This window comes from Patagioenas fasciata, chromosome 3, assembly GCF_037038585.1.
Source record: "Patagioenas fasciata isolate bPatFas1 chromosome 3, bPatFas1.hap1, whole genome shotgun sequence".
In the NCBI taxonomy this organism is placed as follows: Eukaryota; Metazoa; Chordata; class Aves; order Columbiformes; family Columbidae; genus Patagioenas; species Patagioenas fasciata.
In genome coordinates, this window is record NC_092522.1 from 46,913,822 (window position 1) to 46,940,442 (window position 26,621).

At 36.6% G+C, this 26,621-nt stretch overlaps 1 protein-coding gene across 8 annotated transcripts in view; it reads left to right on the plus strand.

Annotated features, from left to right (window-relative positions):
* Positions 1-26,621, plus strand: part of LYST (lysosomal trafficking regulator) — an 86,748-nt gene that overhangs the window by 24,176 nt on the left and 35,951 nt on the right. For 6 of the 8 annotated variants that reach the window (XR_011738310.1, XM_071806270.1, XM_071806272.1 and 3 more), the window contains exons 5-22: positions 127-2,209; positions 3,902-4,934; positions 5,679-5,840; positions 6,532-6,694; positions 7,910-8,136; positions 9,450-9,516; positions 10,359-10,468; positions 11,486-11,909; positions 13,112-13,256; positions 14,057-14,230; positions 15,898-16,058; positions 17,458-17,648; positions 19,172-19,417; positions 21,086-21,259; positions 21,768-21,917; positions 22,533-22,670; positions 24,367-24,565; positions 25,844-25,975. Coding sequence is in view for 7 of the 8 variants with exons in the window: in XM_071806270.1 (XP_071662371.1) it covers positions 127-2,209; positions 3,902-4,934; positions 5,679-5,840; positions 6,532-6,694; positions 7,910-8,136; positions 9,450-9,516; positions 10,359-10,468; positions 11,486-11,909; positions 13,112-13,256; positions 14,057-14,230; positions 15,898-16,058; positions 17,458-17,648; positions 19,172-19,417; positions 21,086-21,259; positions 21,768-21,917; positions 22,533-22,670; positions 24,367-24,565; positions 25,844-25,975 (5,979 nt within the window). In the remaining variant the exon portion in view is untranslated. The remainder of the gene's footprint in view (positions 1-126; positions 2,210-3,901; positions 4,935-5,678; positions 5,841-6,531; positions 6,695-7,909; positions 8,137-9,449; positions 9,517-10,358; positions 10,469-11,485; positions 11,910-13,111; positions 13,257-14,056; positions 14,231-15,897; positions 16,059-17,457; positions 17,649-19,171; positions 19,418-21,085; positions 21,260-21,767; positions 21,918-22,532; positions 22,671-24,366; positions 24,566-25,843; positions 25,976-26,621) is intronic. The other 2 variants (XM_071806274.1, XM_071806276.1) reach the window with 1 other exon arrangement.

The window sequence follows — 26,621 nt, forward strand, 5'->3', positions numbered from 1 at the left end:
TTATTAAGAAATTATTTATTTTTTTTAAGCTGAAAGTATTAAACTATAAAATTAGGGGAAATGCTGTAGATATTCTAATATTCCTGAATGTTCATTTAATGTTCCTTTGTCTTTCCGTTTCAACAGATTTTAATATACCCTCTACAGTAGACATATGCCTGACCAAAGAGAATAATTCAAGTTCCGTGAAATCTTCTCAGGAAAAACTAGGCTTGGATGGAAGCGCTCGTTCATCTTTTCAGGCTTCTGTAAAACTACATCCTCGATCTCGAAAAAGTGGACGTCTGCGCAAAACCACCCATCGTTACTCCGTGCGAGATGCAAGAAGATCTCAGCTGTCCACTTCAGATTCAGAAGCCAATTCTGATGACAAGACCACTGTCGTAACAAAACACAGACGCTCCCAGTTATTGCAGCCTTTTTTAACATATCCAGTTAGGGACAGCTACCTTCCAGGTAGAAGTGATTGCCTGCCTGCGGAACCGGTTCCAAGTTCTAATCCTGATGCCTCTAATCTAGAAAATTCCAGCCAAATTGCTCTAGCACATGAGCTACACCCAGAGGTCTTGAATGAGCCAGATACAGGAGCTGCTAAGAATGTGGATAACTCTCCTTTTGACTTATGCCATGTGTTATTGTCACTCCTAGAGAAGGTGTGCAGATTTGATATTACTTTGAATCACAGTTCTGCTCTTTCAGCTAGTGTGGTGCCCACATTGACTGAGTTCTTATCAGGATTTGGAGACTGTTGCAATGGAAGTAGTAGCACAGAAAATGCAGTGTCTGCAGGGTGGACAGAAGAACCTGTGGCTCTAATCCAAAGAATGCTTTTTCGAACAGTGCTGCATATTATGTCTTTAGATATTAGCAAAACAGAAACGATGCCTGACAATTTACGGAGAAATATAACAGACTTACTTAAAGCAGCATTAAAAATCAGAACTTGCTTGGAAAAGCAGCCTGATCCTTTTGTTCCAGGATACAAGAAAACACCACAGCAGCTGCCGGTTCAGGGTGACATCTCATTTTCTGGGTATCATCACAGAGCCTTGCTTCTACCTGAGGTTATAGAAGGCATCTTGCAGATTTTGATCTGCTGCCTACAAAGTGCATCCTCAAATCCATTCTACTTTAGCCAAGCTATAGATCTGGTTCATGAGTTTATACAGCATCAGGGATTTAAACTGTTTGAAGTAGCTGTGCTTCAAATGGAATGGCTGTGTATGAAGAGTGAGGGAGTAGCTGGGAAAGCCTCAGAGCATCTGAAGGGCCTAATTAATAGCATCATGAAAATAATCAGTACTGTCAAAAAAGTGAAATCAGAGCAGCTCCATCAATCAATGTGTACAAGAAAGCGGCACAGACGATGTGAGTACTCTCACTTCATGCATCACCACAGAGATCTCTCTGGGCTCTCTGTATCTGCTTTTAAAAACCAAGCTTCCAAAAACCCCTTTGAAACTTCTGATGGAGAAGTTCATTATCCTGACAGATGCTGTTGCATTGCTGTTTGTGCACACCAGTGTTTGCACTTGTTGCAACAAGTTTCTTTGAGCAGCACGTGTGTTCAACTTCTCTCGGGTGTACATAATGTAGGAATATGTTGTTGTATGGATCCAAAATCTGTGATCATCCCATTACTTCATGCTTCCAAGTTACCAATATTAAAAAACTTTCAACAGCACATACTGAATATCCTTAACAAGTTTATATTGGATCAGCTGGGTGGAGCAGAAGTTTCTCCAAAAATTATACAAGCATCATGCAATATATGTACTGTTGACTGTGACCAACTAGCTCAGCTTGAAGATGCCTTGCAGGGCAACTCTAGTGATGCTGGTCTTGCATCTAGTTCCTCTTGCAGAGTTCAAGGAATTCTACCTAGCAGTGGATCTGAAGATGTGTTGTTGAGATGGGATGCATTGGAGGCTTATCAGGACATTATTTTTGAAGAAGACAAACTACGCAGCATGCAGATTGCAAGCCATATTTGCCACTTAATTCAAAAGGGAAATGCAGTGGTCCAATGGAAACTATATAACTGTATCTATAATCCTGTGCTTCAGAGAGGGGTTGAGCTAGCTTGCCATGCTCAACAGCTTGGACTAATGACAGCTGATAAACACACAGGCAGCTGCCATAGCCAGTGTTTGCCTTCTGAAGTACTTCAGATTTATTTACAGACACTCCCTGTGTTGCTTAAATCCAGGTTGGTTGATTTTTCTCTTCATTTCTGTTCATTTTCCATTAGGAAAACATGCTAACTGTGTACAGAGCTTTATATATTTGTTACTGATCGGAACATAAGTCTTATTTGCACTGTAGGTGGCACTTGGATATTGCAGGAGTGGCAACAAGAGAAATGCTTGAATAACATAAGATTTAATCCTAGATTCGTAAACCATAGAAAGTGAGGGCTCTCTATCAATGAGTTATGGTCTTTAACAAGCTAAAAATTGTGTAGAAGCAAATAAAAATCTTTGTCCTGTGTGACATGCTCTTTGCCTCTTTGTTCCTCATGCTAAAGTGAGTCAGGAACATTGAACAGATAGACATGTCATTTTTCTGTGGGAATTAGACTACTTGGTTTCCTGATTTGTTTTGCTTTTCTGTCTGGAATGGTCTTCACAGAAACCACCTTTCAAAAACAAGGCTTGAGGGGTTTACTTGTCTTGACGTAAGTTTCCTAATTTATGAAATCCTGTTCATTTAAACATAGCATTAAACAACAACCCAAAAACATTCTTGCAAGGCATGAAATAGAAACTTTCCTATTTATTGTTGAATTGATGAAATAGTTGTTTAATACAACATATGGAATCTTACTCAGAATATGAATGTGTCCTTTTGTCCAGGGAAGATTCTGAGCTCTTGTTGGAGTCCTGGCAAAATGATATGAATTTAGTAGGCTTATCTGAGACAAGTACAAAGAATAGACTAGTATTCCAGTTTAGGTAAAGGATTGTCTAATACACTTTAAACTTTTATCCTAACTTAAACTGTATCAGAAGCTATTAATTTTTGAAAGTCTACTTAGTGGCAAAGAGGCAAGAGAGATAAAGTTTAGATTTAAAAAACATTAGCCTATTTCCTACTGGCTTAAATACACAAATAAGTACATGATTCATTTGATTCTGGAGTGTGTAACTTGGTTACACTAAAGGCTGACCCTGTGGGAAGGAGATGGGAGGGTAAGGAAGGTGGATGTTGACAAGCAAACATAGTACACCAAGAAGCTTACATATGCTTACCCCAGATTCTGTATGAATTCAATGTAACACTTGGAGCAGAAAGAAAGGAGAAATATACTTGGAAACAAATATACAGAACGGTTTTAACACTGGACATCCTGGTGTAACAGTTACACAAAGTGTTGTGCTTGGAGATATTCCTGAATTCTACCTGAAATACATCTTCCATGCAACTAATAGATTCAGCTAGTAAAATTTCATAGAACTTTGAGTTTATTTGGGAAGGAATCTCTACTTTCTGTTGAAGCCATGGACTGAGAAAAATAAAGATATTTACTGGCTCCAATTGCTAATAAAATATTAGAGGAAGTACCACTGAAGAGCAAATTTCATAAATCAAGTTGAACACCTTTTGTGTTTTGATGTGATCTACATTTTAGAGGTTAATGAATATTTCCTATATCTTACAAAATCCCTGAATTTTCTACTGCCAAATGGAGGATGTTTACTTGGGATTCTGAAGTACTGCAAACAAGGTCCTCTTCTTTACAGTTTAGAGTAATTTATAGCGCTTACTCAAAACATGATTGGTCCTTGCTGTTATTCAGGTGTGTAGGACAGAGGGTTATTTTTTGGATAAGCTGTGTCATCTGAGCTACATGAATTTGTGGTTGACTTATAAGGTAACTCTCTTATGCTTTCTCTTGCAGGGTAATTAGAGAATTGTTTCTGAGTTGTAATGGAGTGAATCAAATGACCGAGTTAAATTACTTAGACACTTTAAGAAGCCATTCTTTGAAAGTGTTAGAGACTTTGATAATCTGCCTTGGTGATCAGGAGAAAGACCAAACAATGCCAGAACTGGAAGGCCTCGACAGTGAACAAAAAGAGTCTATGTCTGACTTGCCTGCATCTCTTTTTAGCCAGCATGCTGTTTCAGAAGTTCCTCAAAGCCTGAGCAAGTTTTATGCTGGCTTGAAAGAGGCTTACCCAAAAAAGAAAAAGTTTGTGAGCCAAGACATTCACATCAACACAATAAACCTATTCCTCTGTGTTGCTTTTTTATGTGTAAGTAAAGAAGCAGATGGTGATTTGGATTCAGCTAATGACTCTGAAGATACATCAGGATATGATAGTACAGCTAGTGAGCCGTTAGGCCACAAATTACCCTATCTGTCACTGGAAAGCCTTACTTTGCCCTCCCTGGAACATATTCACAGGGCTGCAGATATTTGGTCCATGTGTCGTTGCATCTATTTGTATAGTTCTGTTTTTCAGAGACAGTTCCATAGGCTTGGAGGCTTTGAAGCGTGCTATAGATTACTAATCCTGATAATTCAGAAACTTGCAAAAAATAAGGAAAAGGAGCAAGAAAAGAGGGAGAGAGTATTGAGTGAAAGCAGCAGAAGTTCACATGGGAGCCCTCGTGGTGAGCTCCTCAACAAGGATGACACTATTCAGCTGGCTAAAAGCAGAGAGGTGACACGATTGGAGCTTGACAGTTCTGACAGTCTTGCTGGTGCAGAACAGCTGGTGCCTGAATGTGTCTCCTGTCACAGCTCTTTGAGTGGGGAACACAAGTCAGTTACTTCAGGTGCCAATCTGGAGGGGATAAAGACTTCTGGAAGAGAAGAGGCTGAGTGGGCACTTCAAGGTATCAGACTTCTAGAAGCTCTGCTGACAATCTGTCTGCACAGTGCAAGCACCATGCAACAGAAGATGGAAGGAGAGTTGTTTCACCAGGTACTGTCTGGTTTCCCATTGCTTACTTATGTGTTACATACAGTATTATTTTAACAGTATTTGGATCAAAAGTTTGAGATAGAAAAAGCTTATGCTCTTATTATGGTACCACGTTGTTTGTGTCGTACTGAAAGCATATGGTTAAGCGATGTGCCCAGTGGTCAGGGTAGTGGTCAGCAGGCATGAAAGAATGGGGGTGAATAGATGAACAAACTGGCAGTTGCTGTTTCTAAGGAGGCGTCTTCCCACATGTTAACTTGTCACTTTTTGTATTGAGCAGGACGCTGGTAAGGACCCTGCAACCCTTTACTTGTTCTCCAATGTGGTATTTGCCCTTGGCTCCTCTGGGTTGGATCCCTGTTCATGCCAATTGCCTGATTTTGGGAGGCTGGCAAAGAGCCTTCTAGAATGACAGATTGATTCAGGCTGGATGAGACTTTTACTTTGCTCGCTCTTTTTAAATGTTTCTGGTTTATTTTTGAAACATTGCTTTTGCTTGCGATGTTTGGGAAACAGCATGTTGCCAGATTATTTTTTTTCAGTGTGCAGATTGCTTAACCAACAAAATCTGTCATGACAAACAGGGTGAATCTTTCTTATTGTAAGAAACTGGATGAAGTCCGTTTTTAGCTGAAAAGTCAGATTAGTGTAGGTGAAAGGGGGAGATCTTAAATGAAAGTAATAGACCATTTTGTTAGCCAAAACATAACATGAATCAAAATGTTTGTCTTCCCCAAAACACAGAATAATTGTGTGGATGATATCTTACTTCAAATAAGAGAGCAGCTTGCTCAGTCAAAAGTGATAGAAACTGACTTGGCAAAGCCTCTGTTTGATTCGCTGCTTCGTGTTGCATTGGGCAATTTTTCTGCTGATCTGGATCATTCTGAAGAAAAAGTTGAAAAGGTATGAAACGCCAGCTAAGTAGTGTAATTCTAAAAACCACAAGGTTTGCTTGGTTGGGTTTAAGTTGTTTGTGTCTATTTTTAAATTCAATAGGACATGTTTAAATGTGTTTGGATATTGTGGCTGTTGAAGACTAATTCTCTGGTTCTCATATGTGTGTGTCAGTTGAGTGCTGGTTATATTGATACATTCCCTACATATACTGCTCAGAAAGAAGTCATGCCCCCAAAAGGAGCAAACTGCATCATGCTTTATGGGCATGCCTGAAACCTGGTGTTCTCTTCACCCTTTCATCCCACAACAGCTTGTGACAAACTCTCAAAGGGGGAGAGATTCAAACAGGGATGTTGACTGACCTTATTGGCTGCAGACACATCTTCATCTTAGAATGGATGATGGATGTCAAAGTTCATGTTTGTGGTAATAGTGATTTTGGAAACACAGTTATTCTTAATGCATCAGCCACCTGCTTACCTAGGCTTTACTTAAGTGGTTAGTAAGAAACATCCATCTTTGTGGAATACATTTTCTTTTTCAGAATGAGGTATCCATGGAAAGTATCTCAAGTTTCTTGAAAGTTTGTTATTAATTTGTTTCTTTTGCTGATGGGCTTGGAGAAAATGGGCATCTGGAAGGTCCCAAATTACTTATTTTTCTGACCTATGATGGTAAATTTGTTTGTGTTATACAGACCTATTACACTGAAAAAGAGCCTGTGCCACAACCTGAAGATATTTCTGAAGAAACTGAAGAATCACAGTGCTGTAGTCTTAAACTTTTTGCTGAAGAGGAAGGATATGAAGCAGATAGTGAAAGTAACCCGGATGATAGTGAAACCAATAATGATGGTAAAGGTGAACTTTGTGAATATACGAAGCAGTTTCTATGACATAACAAAGCTTGCTTGTCTTTTAAGATGTACAAACATAGGGTAAGCATTAGAGACCTTTAACAGGTGGAAAAGGTTTAACTTTTTTACTTCCAGTAGGATGCAGCTAAAGATGGAGAGATGATGAATATTCTTACTGAGTGGTACAGGAACTCTTCTGTCCTTGTTTTCCTGGTTTGTGACTCCTGCTGTAAAGTCATGTTGCTCAAATGTATCATTGTGGTCTAGAGGTAGTTTTCTCCAGAGATTATTATCAGTAGTTTGTTTGAAAATCAGTGCTCATTTTTTAAATCTAGTATTATAACAATCTGGTAAAAAAATAGTCTAATTATATCTCTTTGTATTCATTCAATGGCTGATGTGCACATCTCTTGCTGTATTCTGTGTGCATAATTAACTTTGAACATGAATTTGCTTTAATTTTTTTCCTTTGTGCTGAACATCTGGATGCTTGCGTTCATGTATGAGGTCAGCATGAATTATAACAGCCTTTAATAGAACTGCTTTCAACTGTTGCTGTTTACCTCTGTGAGAAGGCTTTACCAACAGATAGACAACATCTTAAAAGCATTTCTGAATTACTAATTTAGCCTGAATTATCTACCTGAAATGTAGGTCCACCAAATAGTTATTTTTAAAGTAACGTGCTTTAAAGTCTCTCCAAGATGCGAGAGGCTTAAATTCTTTTTTTTTTTTTTGGTTGTTATGGAGATATTCTGTCATGTGCTGTTGTGCATTTTCTGAGTTAAATAACGAAGCAATTGCTTCCCCTAACCTTTTAACAAAAAATAAAATCATTTAAATTCACCTGCTTTCTTGGCAGGCTCAGAGATGTGTATAGAAGCCCGAGGCTCTATTACAATGATTTTTACTGTCATGTTTCATGAATTACTTATTTCATCATTACTATGTGTGTCCAGTTCCCAGGAAATGAAGGCACATAGTTTAAGAGCATGTCACAGGAGAAACTGTCTCCTTGCCCTTCTGTATTGGCAGGAAAATGCAAAAATCTGAAGCAGAATAGAAGATTATTTTTACTTCTGAAAACTGTCTATATGTTTATGACTTTTTCTTGTCTACCTATGAGAAGGTTGGGGAAATTATGTTCTTGGATGCTCTGCTTAAATTGTGCAAACTATTCAGCTGAGAATGTTTCAGTAAGACATGTGTTTTCTTTCAGGAGCAGACACAAAGGCACAACCAGGATGTACTGGTCCTCCAGGTTATTCTAATGACCTAGCTGGCAACATCAATCAAGGAGAATTAATATATCCTGAAATCTGCATGTTAGAATTACACTTGCTCACAGCTGGTAATGCAAGTTTAGATGTGCTTGCTCATGTATTCCGAAGCTGCCTGAAAATCATCAGCCAGAAGGAGAGAAATGCCACTGTACTTATAGAACAGGTAAAAATGCTATTAAAGGCAACAGCCAGGGTTTTAAAGTTCCAGCATACCTAACAGAGTGATCTCAGAAATATTCTCATTTGTTATGGCTTTTGATAAGACATTAAAGAATGCAAGTGACTATTGCCAGCTACATTGCATTAAAGTTACCAGAAACTATAGTTAATGAATGTATTGAAAGATATTTGACCTACAAAGCTTTTGAGTTTCACAGTTGCCTTATTTTATCAAGACTGTTCAATCACTAGAGCTTATAGATACAGCTTTAATGACTGTCAGGCCATTGAGAGAAAAAAAAGGGGCAAATATCTTCTTGTATATCTATATATGTTAACATTCTATATAGATCTTTATTCATTATGTACTTCTAGAAACTTTCAGTGATATACTTCTAAAATATTTAATGCTGTTATTCTTATGTGCATAACTAAGTTCTAGTATAAACTTATGCCATCACAATCCTTTGGGATTTCTGGTGGTGAGCTTGTTTTCTGTTTTTTGATAACTAAATTGAGTATGCCTCTTGCAAAAGAGGAAAATATGGTTAAATAATCTAAGCTTAAAGTGCTTGTTTATATCATAATTTGACTACAAAGCAAAGTTAGTGCTTTACAGCTTAAACCAAAAGCAGGAAAGGAAAACTGTTTTATTTTAGTGCTGCAATTGTTTGTGGGAATTATTAGTTTTAAATCGCTAACACATGTATTTCTTTTTTCTGAATGTGAATACATGAAATTACTAGTAATCTCATTTTCATTATTTTTTAGTATTGTTTAAAAAGAGCAATCTTTCTAACTAATAAATTTAGAGATTTTTCAATATCTTTAAGTAGAGATTTTTCAAATTACCTTTATCTGAGATGCATTTGTGAAGGATACTTGTAAGTAAACAGAATTTTTTTTGGTAGTTACTCTTTAAAGAAAGCTTGTGTGAAAAGGCTTAGGAAAGGTTGAATTTGCTTTCAGTAATGCTTCACTGTATATCAACATGCTGTATTTTGTCACAACCTTTAAAATCCTGAATTCTGTTATGCAGGAAAAGACAAAGGAGATCTCAGCTGCTGAACTGATAATGGCTAAAAGGTTTCTTTCTAGAATCATTTGGATTTCAAAGTCTTTCTTCTGCAACTGAGCTGTACACAACATGAAAGAATGTTCATTAGCAAATATAAAAAGCATTTCCATAATTTAAAATAACTGTATTTGTCTTTAAAATCAACAGTAGTCAAGAACTGATTGAAAGAAATAATTCCTTAGTTATTTGGGCTGCTATATAGTCTTCAGATACCAATTTTCCCTGTGTTTTTTTAACAGGGAGCTGTTAAACATCTTTTGGGTGGATTTATGAACATATTGACACAAGTGGAGTCAGGTTTTCATGGTGAGTTCAAGTTCTAAGTGAGTTATTAAAAAACAATATTTAAGTTAATGTACACACATGCAAGTATTTGACAATGCAAATGCAAAATTGACAAAGCAAATGCCTTGGCATGTGTGAATTTATGAAGCTGCTTCTTTAATTTGTGACAAGTATCTAACTTATGTGTAAATACAGTGTTATTCTGAGCTAGTGGAAATCTGTTATTTAAACACATGCTGTCAGATCTAAAAATGGTAGTTGAAATCATAAGCCTAGGGTGGCAGTGTTAACAAACATCGCACAGAAAAACAGCAGTTATCTTACTGATTGAATCTGAGTCCATCACAACATAAGCTTTTATGTCAAATTTCTTTGTAGCACGGGTCTTAGTGATTTCTTGATTGAGTTTTATTTCTAATTGGAAAATAGCTGGATAATACATGTGGAATAAATGTGGAAGCAAATTAAATGGTTTCCCTAAGGTAGTTTTACATAATGAGATTGCTCCACAGTGGGAGATGATGTAAACTCATGCCAGGACTTTGATCCCTGGATTTGTGGGGACAGCCTTTGCAAGGTAGATGTGAAGGTTCCCAGACTTTCAGACTCCACTTTGCAATCATAGGAGCCAGACTTGCTGTAGCCATCTGGGTTCATTCAATGAAAATTTGAACGGTAGTGTCAGGAAGTACTTTTGGATCTCTCTAGAATTCATCTTGTACTCATCACTGCTTCCTAAATTTGAATTTTTTTTTCAAAATACTGTGAATTCCGTGTTTCTCTCCTCATAATAGTATGGAATATGAGTTTTAAAGCTTCAAAATATTATTTTCAATAATATTATTTTGTCTCCTTATTTCTAGCATGTCAGATGGTGCTGGTAGACCTGTTAGTTTCCTTGATGAGTTCACAGACATGTTCAGAAGAGCTAACGCTTCTTCTGAGGATATTTTTGGAGAAGACACCTTGTACGGTATGTATGGAGTAGCAGCTAAGCTTAATGAGAAAAGTGAAGGAAAAAGAAAATCCTTTTGTGTCCAATTGTTTTGGAAAATAAGGAGACTAACAGCAACATTCTAACTGACCAGAGCAAATAAGATTTGGTGGTTGAAATAATTCCAAAAAATAGAAAATTAATAAGAGACAAGAAAAGAGAGGGATTTGAAGTGTATGTTAGTCCTGGGAACTCTCTTCAGTACAAGAAAATAAAATACCTCTTGAGAAGACTGACATTGTGGTTATGGATGACAGAACCCCGGAATACTGTAAAATTTGAAGTTATAAAGCATATTGCTATTTCAGGAATGCTTTAGCAGCAGGAATCGCTTTCAAAACTGTCTGAAGTTGGTTTGTGTAATGCCGGAATCTACCGCTTGTGTGGGTTATACCCAAACTCCTGTCTGTTGGTTTGTGTGAGAGTCTGTAGAAGAAAACAAGCGGAAGGAACTTCAAAAAATACCGTGGAGTCTGAAATAGTACAAAACCAAAAAAGGAGACACAAGTCAGTTTTTCAAAGGTAGCTTGCCATAATTGGCTAAGTAGAAAAACTTTTTGGCTTGAGAGCTCAGCTAGTTTTGTTACTGATTATGCAATAACAAAGTGATAACCTGTGTGCACATGTTCTTAACCAGCTTCAAACATGAGGTGAGAGGTGTGGTCTGTTATTGAGGTGTGAATTAAACTGTTAGCACATAACAATGTGAGATTAGATTGTGCAGTAACCACCTGCTATGGTTCAGCTGATTTGTAAGCATGGTAACTTGATCTTCCCTAACGAAATCCTCAAAACTGTTTAGCCATAGTCTGTTAAAGTCGCTACTTGATGCTTTGTAAATGTGTGTCAGTTTGGATATGGAAGTCTACCTCTGGGAGTACATTAATCCAGATTTAAATGAAGAGTCAAGTTCTGTTTAGTTAGATTATGCCTGACTACATGGTGTAAATGGCTTGATTTTTTTTTTTCCTCATTTGTGTGGTTTATTTCTTCTAGGAGATACTGCTCAAGGGTGTATTGAAGATAATAGAAAATAACATTTATATGAACCCATTACAGTACCTTGCCTTCCCTTTGCTCCACGGCACAAATCTGAGTGGTAGTTCTTCACAGAAATCTGGTAGCACTTCCAATAGCAAAACTGCTGGACTTTCAAAAAGAGCGAGGTTTTCACAGAGTAAGAAAGAGGCAGATGGTGAAAATTTGAGTCACCAGCTGCTTTCTTCTTGGCATGTAGCCCCAGTTCACTTACCTTTAGTTGGACAAAACTGTTGGCCACACATGTCTGAAGGCTTCAGTGTCTCACTGTGGTATCATCTGGAGTATGCTCATGAAACAGAAAATTCAACAGAAAAGGGGAAAAAAATCAAGAGGAACAACAGACTGGCAGCTGTAAGAGAAAGCAGCTTTGACAGCACAGGTGAGGACATTGCACCACCTGTTTCTTTTTAGGTAGCACTAAAGGATTCAGGTTACAAGTATTACTAGCTGATCTGCCATATACAACAGGTTGAATGTTTTTCTTATGGTGGCTATTAAGCAGGAGTGCTAGTCTGATTTTTCTTTGAGTACAACATCATATAATTAAAGAGAACTTTTCCAGCTTTAGTCCTTAAGTAGATTAATGCTGCTTCCTTAGAAATTTAGTATTCTAATTGAATTTGTAATTTCAGTAAAATGTCTTTATGCTACTTCATGTTATACTGAAGAAAATACTAAATGCTGTATCTGAAAGGTCATGGGAAAAGACTGCTCTCAAGTTTATTTGGTCTTCTGTACTGCTGAAGCAAGTGGCTCTTGTGTTCTCCCTTTAACAGAGAGCTAATAAATCTTTGTGATTTAGGATTTAAATATTGGAACTCCTGGCTAAAAGATACTCTGAATCCGTCAAGCCAGAGCCTGAGGCTAACTCAGTATAAATCCTCTAACTTCCCTTGGGTATGCACCATTGTAAATGTCAATAGCTGTATGACATTTCTCTGTTTATCCTTTTATAGAGACCCACCTGTTTCCAAACTCTTTCGAGCAGAATCTTTCAGATTATAATTTGTAGGAAGAAAAATTCCTTAAGTTATTTAAAATGCCTCCCAATTACAGTTCTTGGAATACCTTTTACTGTACTTTTAAAATCTTTTTTACTAGATTTGAATAAAAAGTGGAGGAAAAAAAACCAACTCTGAATCTTACAGCTCACTAGAGCTGCTTTTTTTACTAGGTCTGTGCTTTTGCTTGATAAAGTAAAAATACTGCCCTTTAAGCATGATGTTACATTGAGTATGTTTTGTGAAGAAAAATCTAAAGATTTCTTGGTGCACACTAAGATTGCCAGTTCGACATAGGAATGTAACATCATACGGCATGTCAAAAGCATCATTGAATTAGTGTATTTATGCTTAGTGGGTTTATGTAATTACAAAAAAACCCCGTGTGAAGTGCTGACTTGATGTCAATTCCTTGGTTTCAGTACGTGAGACCTAGGTTTATGAGGAGAATCATACATACTAGTCAGCTTGCTTATAAAAAATACTCTGCAATACCTAAACTATTTCTTTTCACACTTGATAGCTGGTAGGACAGGCATTGTTGTATTGTCATTGTGTATAAACATGTTTCTGTTTCTAGAAGAAACAAAGTCTTTAGGAATGGAATACCTGAGCCTGGGAGACAAGCTTGTTGAAGATGGCTGTATTCATATAATTTCACTGGGTTCCAAAGCATTGATGATACAAGTCTGGGCAGACTTGAACACTGGAGCATTCATATTTCGGTATGGTGTATTAATCCAAAAGCAGTCTTGTGAACACATGTATTGGTACTTCCAGTAGCAGACTGCAGAGAGTACTGGTGGAGAATAGAGAACTAATTTCTATTGTAGAGTCATCTTGCACACTGATGGCAACACTGAGTAAATTTATTGCATACAGACCTGCAGGATTACTTGCTTAAAACATAAGTCTCTGGTCTTGTGTGTTTCATGTAGTAATATATAAGATGCAAGATCAGTCATAAACATAATGCAATGCAAGGTAGCAATTCAAGTATTAATGAAATAACACAATAAATGTGTGAAGATAAGCAAAAGCTTTTGTAGCTGTAGGTTTTCACACCTTAGGTGTGAAAACTGCTGTTAATTTGTACTTACCGTGACAATGTTGATTTTAATCTTAACACATTTTAGCCCTAATGTAGTCCTCATAAATAGTATGTCCTTAAAATGGGTCTAGAGCTGCAATTTTAGAACACTTTATTTCAATGTTCAAATCATCTACATTTTTTTGATAAACTGAACTTCTCTGTTAAATAGAGATAACATATTTATTTTAAATATAAACATAGTTATTTAACTTGTTTGCATTAGTAAGTTGAAACAGTAATGTGAGGATTTTTGTAACTTATGTTGAGCACTCTAAATATAGCATCGTGATGAAAAAAAAATATCTGTGAAAGCTAAGGAATGCAGCCTCAAATTAACTGAGGCAAAAAATGCAGATTTGGGGCTTAAAATGTGAATTTGAAAACGCACATACACACGCACACACACTTGTTTTTCCTCTTCTGTTTTCATAGTATGTGCATGGATCCAAATGATGAGATGAAAGCTGGTCTGCTGGCACAGGCTGAATCTCCAGAGAATGTTTTCCTTGTGGGCAGGTGGCAGCATTTGGCACTAACATACCTGCAGCAGCCAGAAGGCAAGAAAAATATCCATGGAAAGCTGTTGCTGTGGGTTTCTGGTCAGAGGTAAAGTATACATTAGTTGCACCAAGATATTTATCCTCTTAAAAAGATGTTCTCTGGTCAGAAAGCATCTGCGCTACTTTGGCACAAGCTGAAGTTACGGTTGAGTTGTCTTCTGGGGATGGGAGAGTGGTGTCTTACACTTCTAGGAATTCCCTAGAAATATCCAGAATGGTCTTCATTGCTTGGAGAATCTTCAGTTCATACTGTGGACCAATGCAGACATCACTGTTTTTCTTCATCATGAATAAGTGAAGGAGGTACTACATGATTCTGAGTAAGACGCAAAAAAAGCTATGGCATGAAGTTAGTGGTAGACACAATGTCTCTGGTTAAGAATCTGAAGTAAGGAGATACAGTTCAGGTACTGGAAATATTGTTGAAAGTAGGAATGAAGAGGAGGAGGAGAGAAGGCAGTTGTTTTGCTTCACTGAGAGAAAAAGAGAGGGAAAAAGTTAAAAAAAAAATATTTCAGACAAGATCTGAACTGGCATTGGGAGGTACTACTTCTTCTGAAAACTTAAGGTCCATGCCTCTGAATGAGGTACATGATGCTAGGTTAGATGGGCCTGTGCCTGCATGAAATATTCATTGGCAGAGAAAGGCAGTTTACTAAATATTACAGTTCTTGTCCTTTCTTCTTCAAGTTCGGACTATGAAGACTTCCTTTGTGTCCCAAATATGAAGCAAGTGGTCAAAATGCTAGGTTGTTAAACAATTAGATGTATCACAAAAATTCTTCACTATTCCTGTAGAATTTGGTCAGTCCACAAGCAATGTTAAAGACATTCCTAAAAATATACCTAGGAAAAAAGCTGTTGCACATTTTTTCTTCCTGCAGTTAAACATGGAATTGTGAAGTGTAATACTTGTTTCACTTTGTTTTTGAAACTGCATAGAGTTGTGTTTTAACAAACTTGATTTTGCCCCTGACATTGTTCAGTCTGTACATACTGATACAGAGGAAAGTCCAAATATGAAGATATAGGGAAAACTAAAAATACTACAATGTTCTGCACATGTACAGTTAATGAGGCCTTTCTATATATAGAGTTAGTTGCCAATTTGCTAACAGTTACACTCAGGAAACTTCAGATGACCTTTACAGTCCAATTGGTCTGCTTATGTAAATGCACGTAAGGTTAATTGGATGCTTTCTGAAAGCATCAGGCTTGTTGTTTATGACTACAGCACAGTAGCTCTGACAATGTTTGCTAGTCTAAGTAAATTCTCAACATGACATTTTTGAGCATATGTGAACCACAGTTTTTATAATGTGCATTAGCATACTCAAAGGCCTTTGACTTGTTAGGAATAGTAGAAATTCTTGAAAAATTGCGATATTTTAGAAGTATGCGTGTATAGTGTTACAGTTTCTTTTTTAGTCTGAGGGAGGAAGGAATTTCACATCTAGGAGATCTTGGCTGTGTGGCAACCCTAGTTGGGACTCTGTTCCTCTGTTATGTTCAGTATTTGATTACATACATCACTATGTAACTGAGTTTTAAGGTGCCTAGATTTTGAAGATGGTTTTAATTAAATGTTGATAACGGCATGGCTTCTTATCTACTAAATATTAAAATCTGTTTCAAGGCTACGATGAAAACCTTAGAGAGCAATTTTGATCACTTCTGAGTATTTACACTTGTTTGTTTTTATATGTTTTTTAGGAAATGTGAGATTAATTTAGATTACTCACTGCCAAGGAAGTCAAGCTTATCATCTGACAGTAATAAAACATTTTGTATGATTGGCCATTGTATATCATCTCAAGAAGAATTACTTCGATTGTCGGGTAGATGGAATCTTGGAAATCTGCTTCTATTTAATGGTATTCTTGTATGCTTTTTTGTTGAACAAGTCTTCCTTTTCCCACTCCAAAATCAAAGACTTAATTTGATAGTTTTTTAACATGTCAAGCTTTTACAGTAAAAGCATCAAGGCATTCTTTAGCAGCATAATATTCATACATCAGGGAGAAAGTAGGCAAATATTTCAGTGGTGCTTCCCAAAGTGTTCTTCTGCCACTATTCTCTTGCTTTCTTTTTAGTGCCATAACTGGCAATTCCAGTTACTTTAGTGTTTCTTTAGATTCATTTAAATACTGCCTTGGAGTAGGGGATGGAGAGATGGTGGTGCTTGCTCTGTTTTTGTCTTAAACATTCAGTCTCTCCCAGCTGGAAAATTGATTTCACTTACCTGCTAATTTCAGATTACTTAAAGCATGTTAAAAAGTAAACAAAATCTGAACAGCTGAATACTGAGTTAAGCATACTTATTTCTGAAACTGCTGAAGTTACTTTGGGGTTTTCTTAAATGTATATTTCTCCTACCTCCTTGGAAAGTTTCATCCAGGACTTCCGTGTGTTTGCTTAGTGCTGAAGGCTGGATCCTGCTGCTCATCATCTGGCATTTCTTCATATGCAGTGGCCCAGTCAGAACTTCTACACAAGTGACATCAGTTTGCCAGGGGGTGTGCAGGTGTTGTGTGTGTAGATACAGTGTATTTGTGCAGGCCATAGCTGGATGCTTGTCTTAAATGTAAGCTCCACCTAGTCAATCTATGTGATCCAGTTGCTGTGTGCATACAGCCAGCATAATTAATGTATCCAGAGAGCACTGGATTTACTGCTGTAGAGTTATCAGGCATCCATACATTAGACTTGGGTTCTTCTGGATGCTTTATTTGAATTTGCACTCTCACAAACAGAACATGAGATGCCCCATCCAGAAAGGGGAGGAAGGGTTCATTTGGCCTTCTACTTCCTGCATTTTTTTTTTTCCTCCCTGTTAACTGTAGTGAGCTTTTACTGTTGTTGCATTCTTTGTGGTTGCTCTACCCAGTTCTCTGTGATGTTGTAGCATGTTGTTGTTATCTGTAATCTTGCTATGCTTTGGAAACTTTGAGGAGGCATGGATAGGTGACTTTTCAGTTTTGAAATGTGTAATAGATTATTCAGAGCTGTTGGTCTTTAGTTCATGCAGATCATTTTCCTGATTTGGTTTCAGTTGCCTTTGCCACTGAATCAATCTGGCCTGTGATGTATCAGAAATCAGTGATCTACAATAGCTAACAGTAAGCACTGGACTGCCCTGATCGTTCGCATCAGCAGGGCCTATGAAAACCAGCCAGTAGTCTTCCTTGTAAAGCCTCTGATGCAGTCTACTAGCCAATGTATGATTTTTGCATTATAGTATTCTAAAGACCTAACAACTCTTCTGGATTTTAGGTGCAAAGATTGGACCAGAGGAAGCATTTTACTTATACACATGTGGACCGGATTTCACATCTGTAATGCCTTGCAAATATGGCAAAACACTGACTGATTTCTCTAAGTATATAAGTAAAGAGATTCTACAATGTGAACAAATCAAGGAGCTCCTCATGGCAAAAAAGGAAGTGGATGTTGGGCCTTTAATTGTAAGTTTCTACTTAAAAATGGTTTTTAACCTCTTAGAACTGATTCAGGAACTGGGAACATGTTTCCTGCTGTCTCCCAAAGTGCTTTGCTTTCTCCAAGCAGGCAGGAGCAAATCCACTTCTCATTAAAATCACTGCAGGGTTCCTCCCACTTACTTCATTGAGGGTTGAGCTCCATGCAGGGTGGCTGTGTCATCTTGCTTTAGGTTGGATTCTGAGAACTTCTAGATGTTCCAGCATCTACAATACTGCATATTTAATCTACCAGATAAGCAGGCACTTCCAAATGCCCTAGGATGAATACATAGCTCTTCTTTCCCTTAGTGTAAAGGTACCCAACGGCAGCTTAGCTAACATTTTAAAATTAAAATAGAGGAGAAAGGAGGATTTATCTGGTTTTAACAGGAAGCAAAAAACTTCATCCCAGTTCTTTGAGTGTTTTGGAAGGGGGTAAATTTGCATTGAGTTTGGCTGAAAAGGCATTTTTCAGGTGGTGGATCTTAATTTTTTTTCTCATGTTTCCTGACTGGAACAGCAATGCCAGATACAGGTATCAATACAGTTATGCTAGAAAAATAAACTAAAAATTTATTATGAGTAGAGCCTGCTGTATTTGGGGAATTGTTTTCTTCCAGTGGTAATTCCTGCTGTATGAATTGTTCCCACTAGAGGGAAACTCTAGCCATAGGCAGAGGGTCATTCTGTCTAGGTGAGATCCTTGTAAACAATGGTACTAAATTTTGAATAGGCTAAGAAGGAATTAATGGAATAAGTTAAAAGCCTAACAAATCAGTCAAGCAACTTTTAAGCTTAGTTTGCTTTACAAAACACAAAGTAACCAGAGAGAAGAACTGTGTGCTCAAGTGATGAATTAATCTCTGCACTTTTGCATAGAATGCAAGTGCCTTAGATGTACTTATTTCTCTAATTTAAAGAGCCTCCCAAATATGATCATTTTGTGTTTTCCATGAAATGGGTCAGCTGCTTTCCATAGGAGCTTTGATTTTGGTCTAAGTCTCCTCAAGTAATGAAATGTCTGTTGAGATACTCTTACAGCAAAGCTGATTGAAGGATGGGCTTAAAAGAAAATTGGAGAAATTTTGAAAAGTAGCAGATAACTTTCTATTTTAGACTCACCACTTTAGAAAGGGGAACAATTTACCCAATACCTCTTTATGCTCATTTTCATCTAAATTTGTCAGTAACTTTGTTTTTATGCAAAAAAATCATGGCAATTCTTCAGGTGATCCTTGGTAGAATTTTCTTAGTGTTTTCTTAACTTTCTGTGCTGTAACTATTGAATACATTTCCTAAAATTTAGGAATGCTGTTGCATTTCAGTGCACATGTATCCACATGGAACTTCAGAGCATGCTTTTGGTAAAGTAGAATTGAACTGTCAGTTAATGCTACTTGCTGTTGGGTGGCTTTTGTCTGTGGTGCTTTGTGTTTTGGGAGTGGTTTGGTTTTTTTTTTTGTATTAAACTTTCTTGAAAAAATTTATAAAATCTTCTCTTGTTTCAGGAGAGTCTTGCTGTTGTGTATACCACATGCTGTCCTGGTCAGTACACCATATATGAACCTGTTATTAGACTGAAAGGTCAAGGGAAAACTGTACCTTCCCAGAGACCTTTCAGTTCAAAAGAAGTTCAGAGCAATGTACTGGACTCTCATCACCTGAAAACACTTCAGCCTGTGGAATATAAAACTCTTCAGGGTATACTACATGAAATTGGAGGAACTGGTGCATTTGTTTTCCTCTTTGCTAGGGTAAGGGAGCTGAGGAGGAGGGTGTATGGATGAGTTCTCCCATGTAAAATTTTCCTTGGATCTTGGGTAGCAAATCACGTATTCTAGCTGCCTTACTCATACTAATTAAAAATCTGCATGTGACTTCTTTCTTTCTTAAAGAAAACTTGTAGAAAATACCTGTGGCATGACACAGACTGCATCATGCAGGTTGTACTTAAATTGGAAACTTAATTATAATTCTATCATATAATGTTTGTATAATATTGTTTGTATTTTAAGATTTGGTGTTACATTCTGATTTAGGGATGAGGCTTCTAAATGTCCAAAGATGATATTTTTAGGAGTATTGTTGAACTGATAATATTTTTAGTCTCTAATTGTTCAAGTAATTAACATAATTTTTAAGGCATTTAAATTCATTGCATCTGTTTAACACTTTACATGCAGGATATTCACAATACAAGTATGAATAAATGTAAAGCTACATGGTGTGCACAGTTTTAATTTTATGTAATAAATAGTGAGAGCTTTTTTGAGAGAACAGTTCAACCGTGCTCAAAGGCTTATCCTGTCTAAGAAGAATTATAATTTCAAAAATATTAAGGCTATGAGCCTTAACTTAGTTACTACTTTGCTGTGACCTGTATGCAGACAAGCTAATATTTGTGCTAGGAGTTTCTGAAGTACTACAGCTAATTAAAGACATTAGTGTAGGCATAAAGTCTGTTTGTTTTATATGCCTCTGGCAATGGTAGAGTTCTGAAAGGTTTGTGTAGAGAGTAATGCACATTAGACTCAAGACAGGTGTTCCAAATTCTGGTTATGAATACACTGCCTACTGTAATTTTGATAGTGAAATCTGAGGAGAAAATCCTGATTCATGCTATTGTATTATGTACATTTATGCTAAGTACAAGCTACAGATCCTGCTGTAGACTCTATTTGCATCAGTGAAACAATCAAGTAACAGATCAGCTGTCTGACAACACGGGTATGCATGTATGTAACTAAGTGCAGCAGAATTAACAGGTACACAGCAAGGCAACCTACAGGAACTGAAATCTCATTCATGTGAGATGCCTACCTTTTACATTTTTTGTAAAAAATTCTATTTGCTCTTTCCTGGGATTCAAAAATTGTAGGAAGCAAAGAGTGAAGAATGGTCCACAGTCTTCTATCAAATTTCTTGGCTCTTTATGGACAAAATAAAACTTTAATGTTTGACACTTCCAGACAGAGAGAGTCTAGACCTCCAAGAACCTTAATTTGAAGCTTTACTTGAACATTTAGGAAACTTACTTCTCCAGGGCAAACAGACTTTATTCTTGTTAGTGGCTTACGTATTTCATGACCTTGTGACTTTGTGGTATAGCAAGAATAAATTGGTGCCATCTATGTAAATTTTATTTAGAACAGATTTTTGTCTTAAAAAGGGATTCTTGTAATGGGACTTCTTATTTTCTTAGCAGGTCATCGTTTACCACGGTAGGAATTGTCACCTCAGATAACAAACCTGAATATACACACATAGGCAAAAATGAAGGTTACATACCTAATCTCAGAATCTTTAAGACGTATTTCATTTAGAAGTTATTATTTAAGAAATTTAAGACTGCAGCAAAGCATTTTTAAGGCCTTTTCCTAAATGTTTCTCACTTAAACTGTTATAATTTGCCTTTTCTGCAGGTTGTAGAGATTAGCAGCTGTGAAGACACTCAAGCTTTAGCACTACAACTTATACTGTCTTTAACAAAATACAATCAACAGAGAATACAGGAAATGGACAACTGTAATGGTTATTCTATGATTCATCGAGTGTTAATCAAACCAAAATGCATTGTTGGATTTTGCATGCTGAAGGTAGAGTGTTCTTTCAACCTGATATGTTGTTCAATGTTAGCACGAATTTAGAAATTTCTCTGTGATTTTAATTCTACATTATCTTTACAAAGGCAGAACTGATTTGGAGCAAGTTTGGTCTAGGAGTGTTTTGCCTTGAACTAGAAACTCCTGATAAGTAAGGGGAGAAAAAGGAAGTGATGAAAGACCCTGCGATGAGGGGAGGAAAAAAAGAAATCTTGTTTCTCTGAGAGCAAGTTTAAACTTGTAAGCAATTAATAGAAATATTTGAGTACACTTGAAAATCTTTTCGAAGAAACTTTTGTGCTGGTGTTATAAGAATAAAGCCTTTAAAATGCCTCCAGTGGGGTTACTAAACTCAGTAATTATTTTCAAACTTGATCAGGTAGATATATGCCTTCCCTATCAAGAGTCTGTCTCTGAAGATTTTTTTTTTTAATATAAATTGGATAGGAAAACTGTACTCCTTTGCACTTATGACATTAAAAAAAAATTCTCCTCCTTTAAGATTCTTCTTGAAGGATGCTGCAGTGATGAGATTCTCTATATAAATGAAAATGGGCAGTTCATGCTTGACACAGATTCTAATGCAGTTATCCAAGATGTTCAATTGTTAGAAAAGCTGCTGCTTGACTGGAAGATATGGTCTAAAGCAAAGGTAATTACTTTCATTTTGGAAATATTTGAAGTCTGAAAGTAAATGTTAAAAAGTGATTAAAGTATTATGAGGTCTGAAATTAATTTCTCCAGTTAGATGTCAATAATGACTATGGCTTTATTTTCCTTTGAATATCTGGTAGAAGCATCAAGTTCCCATTATAAATGATGCAGGTAGCCTTAGTGTATTAAGTTCTGTGAATGTATTGAAATTACATGATAGTTGGATGGATTAATTTTTTAGGGAAGCTTGTTAAAACTAAGGAAGACCACCTGATTCTATGGAGTTAAACTGTTGAAAATAACCACCCACTGTCAATATAACAAAAAATACACAAAACTAGTTTTAGACAAGAAGTGGGTTGTTTTTGTAGCTTAGTCATTAAAATGATTAAAACATAACTTCTCTGATAGTTTCTAGTTCTGACCTGACCATCTGCAGTCATTTAATCTTCTTCTGAGGCATAAAACTATCTTGATTTGGTTATGTTCCTTACTTTTGTTTGTTTGTTTTTGTTCTTGTTGCTGGTTTTGGTGTGGTGTTTTTTTCTTTTTTTTAATTCTCAGTGTGGACTCAAAGACATTTCTGAAGCTGTGTTCCTGTTTTGTTTTTCAGCAAGGTGTTTGGGAAACTCTGTTAGCAGCACTTGAAATCCTTATCAGAGCTAACCATCACCAGCAGATGTTTAACATTAAACAGCTGTTGAAAGCTCAAGTGGTGCATCACTTCCTGTTAACTTGTCAGGTTCTGCAGGTACTTCCACTCTGAAATCCTACTCTGTGCTTTCACAAATACCTACTTTTACTTGGAGAGGGAGGGAAGAGACTAACCGCTGGAGACAAAAAATACATCCTCTATGCTTCCAGACCCCTTTTGTCTTCTTCAGCAGGCTTTGCTGCTGTAAACTGATACAGTTCCCTACTGGGTGCTCTTACTTACTGCTGGACAGAAGGGGCAAGAGATTTTAACTGCCTGGTACCATTTGAAAACCTGGGAACTAGGTTGCTTGCACAATCCATTTAAGTAGGAGCTGGAATAAACTGCGACACTTCTATAAGGACCTGAGATGTCTGTTACTAGTTCAAGTCTCCATTACTGAAAAACACAGATACTGTGCAAGGAGCAGAAACTGTTTTGTATCTCCCCAGGGTTAGCAGGGCAACCAGCCTGTAGCGCTCAGTCTGAGCACTCCTCTCAAATGTCAATCCAGTAGTAGCCTCCTCTCAGACATGGAGACAGCTGTTCTAAAAAGACCTTTAGAGAAGTGCTTCTTTTGATAGACACTTCTTAGGAATATGATTTTAAAATGGCTTCCTGCTCATAGTACATATGTTCATGAAAATATGTATTGTAATCTTTTTTCTACACTGTGTTTTGACTTTTTATTCTGAGATTCTGTAGCACAGACATGCATTTATTGTTTTTCCATTTTTTGATGATTATTATTTTGTGTCTTTTAATCATTTACATTGCTCTAAATTTATTTCTTCATTTGTATGTGGTATTCCCTACTTTGGGAACTTGTTAGTGGTATAGTTAACTTTTAAAGTTGTGTATTAATGCAAATGCCTAGATACAGAATATTGCATAGTATTTTCCCTATATTTTGCACATGAGTATGAATGCTTATGTGTGTGCCAACTGGAAAAAAAAAAGGCCAGCAATTAGTTGGCAGTTTTTGGGGAGTGATGGAATGGAAAATAAAACTATATAAACCATTCTCTTTGAAAACCTCACCTAAATTCACTTGGTTTTCATACAGCAGTCTCAAGGTGCCTGGGTACCAAAAAAAGAGGTGGAAGTTAAAAACAATTTAATCACCATGCTGACATTCATGAGGTTTCCCACAAGTTTCTTGAAGTCCTGTTCTAAAATCATTGTTCAGTTAATAGTGTGTTTTTTTTTTTTTTTCAAATAGCCATTGTCCAGCTGTATAGAATGCTTGATCAAGCAGAAATTAGTTATCAATGGAATCTCAAATGTGTATGTTTATTAAAATGGCCATTTAAATGGAAATACAGAAGACCCAGTGTGGCACTGTTCAGAAAGTTCTTAATATGTTTAAAATGTTAGTATCACAAATTATTTTAATTTATCTACAAATATGTAATACAATAGCAGTAAACTACACTCTCAATGGTGATTCATGTCTGAAGGCTCCAGCATTTCGAGTAGTCTAGTATGTAGATGATGTTCATTTTCTAAAAATAAACTTGCATAATATCCACTGTATTTTATTTGTGCCTGAATTTTGAGTGTGCTGGATTTCAGTAACATTGAGTAGGTACAGTAATTCCTCTCAAATTAAAGAAAACTGGCTTTATTAATCTTTTTTTCTTGTCTGCTCTTCTGTGAGAGCATAACAATTTTATTTTTTTTTTTAAAAAAGGTAACTTCTGTCAAACTAAAAATACAAATAACTTACACTTGTACTGCTCTTCCTTTCCAGGAGCATAAAGAAGGGCACCTTGCATCACTGCCCCGGGAAGTTTGTAGGTCATTTGTGAAAATAATTGAAGAAGTACTCGGATCTCCCCCAGACCTGGAATTGCTGAAAGTGGTCTTCAATTTTCTCTTAGCAGTTCACCCTCCCACTAATACATATGTTTGTCACAATCCTACCAACTTCTACTTTTCCCTGCACATAGGTAGGTATGCTACATTTAACTAAAAATAAACAATAAGAGAAAAATAGTCATAAAATAATACATAAAGAACCCTCTTTCACTCCAAGTTACAATTCTATGAATAGATTATTTTATTGCTATATTGTAAGCACCATATATAAAAATATTGAACTACTGAGACTTAGAAAAATAGAAGTAGTTTACTGTATTGAGGGATATTATAGTTAGACTTTGCTTGGCTTACCCGGAGAACTTTCTTCTGTCTACAGCCTTAGATAACCCCGCTGGTGGTTATGTCTTTAAATTTCTTTAAATTTTGATGCTGCTAAATGAAATGCTTAATGTTAGCTGCCTGTATGAACACATTTGCCTGTGGGTAAATCTTAGAGAAAAATGTCTAACCTACCTGTAAATGAAGCTTCTTCAGAAATGTGTATATGGTCTTGTCTCTATCTCTTTCTTGTTTCCTGCCACTGAATTCCTAGAAAAATAGAAGGCCTGAGGAACATTTTTAGCAAATGATCAGTTGCACTGAAAGACTGGCAGGCGCTGTCAGCACATTGCATACCACTTACAAAAAGTACCTGTGTGCTTTGAGGGGTGCAGATCCAGGACAAGAGCTGTTGTCTTCAATGTATCTGTCTTCAATATATTTGTACTAGATGATCACTTTGGCAAAATGAGAGTTCTGAGCTTTAAAACATCTTCCTTGATTACTTTAAAAAATGAGAAACTGATGTACATAGTTCATGCTTAAATACTAGCTTTGTACAACCCTAGCTGTAACTTATGTAAGCATGGAAAGCATCATCCAAGTTTCAAATGTTTTCTCCTTTTGCAGATGCCTGTGTATCTTCAGTTTTAGTAATCAAAGGCAGTACAGTTGGTTTTATCTTTATCTGTCCTCTAATACTAATTGATGTAAAATTCTAAGAAAAAGTAGAATGTACTTTTTGATACTTCGAGTCTTATTAGATGAACCTGTTTGAGAACAGTCAACTGGTTTTGATATGGCAAAAGTCCAAGCTGTTACTGGTGATATGTCTGCAAGGGCCAACTGTAAATATAATTACTTTAGAACAGCATAATGTTTACAGTGTTCTGAAGTAAATTTTAAAGATCACTAAAACAAAAAATGGTTCTCAAATGCTTTTTCTCAGCTGCTCATGAGTTGAGCACTTCTAATCACCCCCCAGTGATCATCTTGCAATGTAACTGGGCTACTATAAGTCTAAATATATCAAAAATGCAAATTTAAAAAGCTTTTATGTAACTCTTGCCCTTATCTCTTCTTTCTAGATGGCAAAATTTTTCAGGAAAAAGTTGAATCACTTGTGTACCTGAGAAATTCCAGCAGTGGTGCAAAATCAGTAGAGAGTTCTGCATTTGTGATTACAACTCCAACTGGATTTACAGCTTCACCACTGGAAGGTAAAACCAATGCTGGAAAAACCTAAGGACATTAAGACACATTAAGTCCTTTGGCAGATGACTAGAGTGCTTTATAGTGTTACTTTCCCACAGATACTTCTTACAAAGCTCTCCTTGCTCCCTGGAGCTTGATGCCTGAACAGCAGAGTAAGGAGGATGGAATTGAACACGCTACCTAAACTTCTTCATTCTCAGGTTGAGACAAACTGCCACATTGACTCAGGCAGTCAAGTGGACCAGATAGCTGAACAATTTCATTTGTCAAACAGACCTGCTAGAGATGTCTGAGAATGCCATAACCAGACAATAGTTGAAATAGTGAGGCATAAGCAGCTATTCTATCTGTGCAAAAAGCATTAAGCTGATAATTTTCTTTATTTGTGCATAATTGTTAACATCTGACTAAACATATAATAGTATTAAAGTACTGATATTTAGTTATGCTGCAGGTATATTTACTTGTTCCTATATGATAGAGAATGGGAAAGTATATCTTATAAAGAACAACTTAGATACCTTGGTTATATAAATTAAAATTGAATAAAGATTATTTATGTATGCTGGAGAAATTATCAAAATTTTTGAAAGTAGGTGTCTGAAGTGTGATTCTGAATTTGAATTTCTAAGTTTAGACAAAATATCTGAA